Source organism: Medicago truncatula, chromosome 4 (genome assembly GCF_003473485.1).
Source record: "Medicago truncatula cultivar Jemalong A17 chromosome 4, MtrunA17r5.0-ANR, whole genome shotgun sequence".
NCBI classification, from domain to species: domain Eukaryota; kingdom Viridiplantae; phylum Streptophyta; class Magnoliopsida; order Fabales; family Fabaceae; genus Medicago; species Medicago truncatula.
In genome coordinates, this window is record NC_053045.1 from 14,592,608 (window position 1) to 14,597,598 (window position 4,991).

Sequence of the window (4,991 nt, forward strand, 5' to 3'; positions counted from 1 at the left end):
TAAAAATGCATATATTTTGGAAAAATTACTTCATCTTTCATCAATATAATCAAATTGGTTTGGAAAAATATGTTCTTGATTATTTTTCCACAGCACTAGCCACACCAATAAGTTGCTTATTTATGAGTTCAACGTATAATTCTGTAAAACATAACTTTTCATTACTTAAATTCCTGATACATAAGACTAACTATTAAATAGTTAAGTCAAATTATCAAAATTCTCTTGCAAGTGGCTATGTCTGTTTTAATGATAAGCTCATAGAAAAGATTCTGGTAAATCTAAGAAATCTAAACATAGATTATAAGAATGACATTTTAATTAGTAAAATCTAAACATGGTAAATCTCAAAAATGTGAGTTTTGTATCAAACTCAAAATGTTTCCAGGAATTGAGATACTAATCTATATCTCTACAGCACCGACACTTCTAATTAAAGGTATGTCCGGTGCCCGACACGTGTCTGTGTCCAAGACAACACCGATGCATGTCAATTTTTCAAATTACTACCGAGGTTGATGTGAAGTGCCATGAATTGTGTCGGTGTCAGTGTTTCATTGATCTTTAGTTCTTTTCTAATTGATCCATTCTCTATGCTCTTAATATCCACAGAAATTATGAAATTGTACAAGTCATAATATGCTTTTCTATTTCATATGTAAACTCAGCAATCACTACACTAAAGGCATTGAATTTAAAACGACCTTTACATCCAACTTATGCAGCCAGTTTTTACAATGTGACATATGATCCAATCACCCAATTGTGCTGCATAACACTTATCAAAACAGATTGAAAAACTGAAAGAAAACCGGTTCAGTTATAAGTAAGTCTATGTAGCACGGATACAGACACGGACATCTCAAATGACACGGACACTGACACACCGACACCGCTAATTATTTGAGAAGATCACAAAATTCAGTGTAATTATATGTGCCGGTGTCGTGCCTAATCAAAGGAGTGTCCGTGCTTCATAGGACCAAGTCCCAATAAAATAACTTTTCATTCAGTATTACAACAAGTAGTAACATATAAGCAGGTCAAAATCTTTTACCTGAGCTAATTAAATTACAAAATCACACAAAAAAAGCGACAACAGGAGAACACGATTATCTTGTGATCCACAAACTACGAACACTGCGGTATCTTGATTTAGGTCAACTCCAGATTATAAGAAATGGCAAACCCAAAACACTGACTTGAAAGTGTCAAAATAAACCATACATAACAGATAACCGAGACAAGTAAATAGTATGCAACGTACTAAATAGAGACATTTCTGAACCTGTGAATGCAACCAACTTCCACCTAATAAACTGATTGTAAATTACCCAAGACTGACAAGTTAAAAAGAAATCAGTTGACACATATATAATGTAACCAACATAGGATTACATTTTACATATATTATATATATGATACAAAAAAAGTTTGGAGCAAATGAACTAAATTAGTTAGTGGATAAATATAAACTAACTCATACTAATTAATATAAAATTAAAATATCATCATCCAATCCAAAGACTTTGATCCAACAACTAGTTATAAGTACTGATGAAATCATACAACAAAATACTCAAACTAGCTAAGGAAAACACATTGAAGGTTCATCATCATACAACAAAATAGTCAAACTAGCTAAGGAAAACACATTTAAGGAACCATCGATAGCCATCACGCCACTTTCATAGTTTAGCAAAAGTTCTAAAAACAAACAATTGATGTAGAGGAGCTTAATGTGGATGAGAATGAGGCAAAACCAAGCTATGCATATGTTCATCGGCCGCCCAAATTTTGTTGTTAGGAAATTGAAGAAATTCAACTATATCATCTCTCCGATTATACATAATAACAAGATCTAAAAGTTCTTCTTTGTTAGCAAGCAACAGGACATCTCCATTTTCGGACAAACACAAAGGCAACAGCAGAAAATCAGGCACAATATCATAAAATTTTAGATGCACATAACTGACATTCACCAACCGAGTCCAAGATTCTTGAACTCCATACTCTCTCATTTCCCACAAAACAAAATGTGTTCTCATGTGATCATAATAAAGGCAGAGGCGACCCCTCAAAACAGCAAGAGCTGGTTCATCTTGGGGCACCTCACCAAAACCATCAGGCAGCAAAATATACTTACATTTCTCCTTCCGCAGATCAAGTGAAAAAACCACTAATTGTTGGATAGTAATATTTTCCCATTTATAATCATCACTGTTTAAGTTGTGAAGTGCTAACCAGTTAACACTACCATTCACGAATGGTCCATTGGAAGTTCGTAGTAGAATTGGAAAAGTAGGGCAATCGATAGTCTTTCTCCAACAACTATCACCCATACAATGAACTCTCCCCTCCATTTTATGTGTTGTGTGATCCCAAAAGACAGCTACCGCCTTGCATGACGTAAATAGAAAACATTAAACCGAGATTAAATGTGAGCACTTAAACTCAAGAATTGTATCACTTTTTCATAACACCAATGTGCAATAACTTTTTATTTGTATTTTCTATTATGTGCCCATTTTTTTTATAAGTCCAATAATTCATTGAAAAGCTCAAGCAGGTGTACAAGTATAGCAACCAAGCAATAAACAACCAGATCCATCATTAACAAATACACAAAATCATCACTAAGACAACAAATATTTTAAACAATAAAAACAGACAAGTCAGCAACACTCCAGAATCAACAAGTATTTAGCTTATACACATGACTGACTACATAGTTTTATATTTGTATTAGTGTTTAGTCTCCATAGTTAATTATTGATTAGTTAGAGGAATTTTATTATGAAGTTACTAACTCCTTTTATTGACAACACATATTAAGAAATATGACCTTTCCATGACTGATTATTTAACCAAGCCTTGAATTATTTGGGATTAAATTTGCAACTTTATATTAGATCAAACTGCACTTGTGCAATTAAGTACTCCATAAAGCTCATTCTGGTGTTTCGAAGAGAAATCCATAAGAACAAATGCAATTTCTGATGAATGTTATGTTGGGTTTAATATATTGATGAGGAATCATCGACCGTTTTTCTATGTTGTGCAACATGACTAGGAAATTTGAACTTCAAAGCCAAAGGGCTATCATGAATAATACTTCTGAGTGGTGGAAGCCTCACACAGAGAGGCACCAAAGCCTAAATTTATTGAGCGATCACAGACACGGTTTTTCTTCAAGGGACTGCAACAACAGTGAATAGCACTATCATTGGTACTGGAATTGTCGCACTCCTCAGCACCTTACAAGCTTTAGTCCAACAACTAGATAGTAGAGCTTCAAACCCATCTACATCTCAGGCATGTAACCTGATCAGTACCAGTATATTCAAAGACCAAAACAGATGAGTTGAAGGTCATTTCCTTCATGTTGCTTGCACTTCTAACATTGAGTCTCATACCCCATTGACATCAATGGTGGAAATAGCGGTTCGAACAAATTCTGCCACACAATAGTGCTATAGCCGTATTTGACAACACCTTTTACTAACTAAGGTATCGCTGAACAATGGCAATTTGTTCAAATTATGCTAAGCAAACTACCTTCCTCCGCTTCTCCCCCTCTTTAAAAATAAATCAGTTTTGCCAACACATCGAGCCCAATGTTCTGGCATAATATTTCCCTGCAAAGTTGTTACTAAGCTAATCTCTAAAACCTGATTCATTGTGTTTTTAATCTCTACAATTTAATATTTAACATGAAAAAACTGAAGGTTGGTACTTCCATTCTCATAGAATCTATCATAATTCATTATATTATTTGATTTGTTAATGTTATATACACTTATGCATCATTTTTTACGCAATAACAACCAATAAATGATTTCATTCATGACATGTAAATATTTGAACACTGTCAATTAATCATAATCATTAGATCATAATCATAACGTTTTTTCCTTTTAAATAACAGAAAATTTTACCAAAATTAAAAATCACCAAGAAATTGCGCAAAATGATTACTAATTGAAATTTCACTGACCTTATATGTGTCATTCAAATCATCATAGCCGAATCCAAGCCGCGCCGTGCCATACAATCCAATATTCAAACTCGGCGCCTTTTTGGATCTTAACCGTAAACTAGGGTTCCAAAACTTGATAAAAAGTTCATATTTTCGATTTTCTAATGATTTCTCAACAGCCAAACAAACCAAGCCATTAGTAGAACCTACTATAAAATAAGAGTGATAATCAAAACAGCAACACTCTTCATCTGAGAAAGATGATTGTTCGAGTAATAAACTACGCACTGGGTATGGAGTTACGACCCAAGTATCATCCTCGTCATCGAGTGCGGTGAGTATCATGTGTGTGTTTTTGGGAGATTTTTGAAGGTGGAGTTTTGCAAAGTTTGGGTCGAGGATGAGTGATTTCCAGTGTTTGGAAACGGAAGTGAATCTGATGAGAAGCTTTACTGGAAGCCATGAAAGGATTTGCATGATGAGGTCTGAAGGGAGAATCGGAGGAGACGACGTTGCCTCCTCCGACGATTCACGTTTCTTTCTCTTTTCTGTCATCGTCGATCAAACCCTATTTCTCAGGCGGTGTATAAGAAGCGCTATATATATTCCTCCAGGAAACACAAGAGGAGTATTACACTATACGAGTGACTATTTAATTCTTTCAAAAAGTCGGTAGCTTAGCTCCTAAAATTGTAACTTTCCTACAAAATATCTCATATTTTAACAAAACTTTAATTACCTTTCGAAATTGCATAACGTTAATTAATTTATTCCTCCATCATATTTTAATGTTAGTCAATATGATGTGATATTTGAATGTCTACTTATCACTTTATTACTTAGTAAACCATTCGATACACTTGTCTAAACCGACCATCAACAATCATACTCTCTTTAGGAGATACATATGTATCATAGAAAAGAGTGTGGCTGAGTATGAGCTATTTTCCTTAAGTCTCTCGTGCTTGGATGCAATGTGGTAAGTACGTCAATTTTATAAATGGGATCAGAT

The 4,991-nt window shown here is 34.2% G+C and overlaps 1 protein-coding gene across 1 annotated transcript; it reads right to left on the reverse strand.

Annotated features, from left to right (window-relative positions):
• Positions 1-1,489: 1,489 nt before the first annotated feature.
• Positions 1,490-4,587, reverse strand: LOC25491950 (F-box/kelch-repeat protein At3g23880). Its single transcript, XM_013599998.3, has 2 exons — positions 3,998-4,587; positions 1,490-2,399 (listed from the first exon to the last, which is right to left on the reverse strand). Exons 1-2 carry the CDS (start codon positions 4,532-4,534, stop codon positions 1,737-1,739), a joined length of 1,200 nt encoding a protein of 399 aa, XP_013455452.2. The 5' UTR covers positions 4,535-4,587; the 3' UTR covers positions 1,490-1,736.
• Between the last annotated feature and the right edge of the window lie 404 nt (positions 4,588-4,991).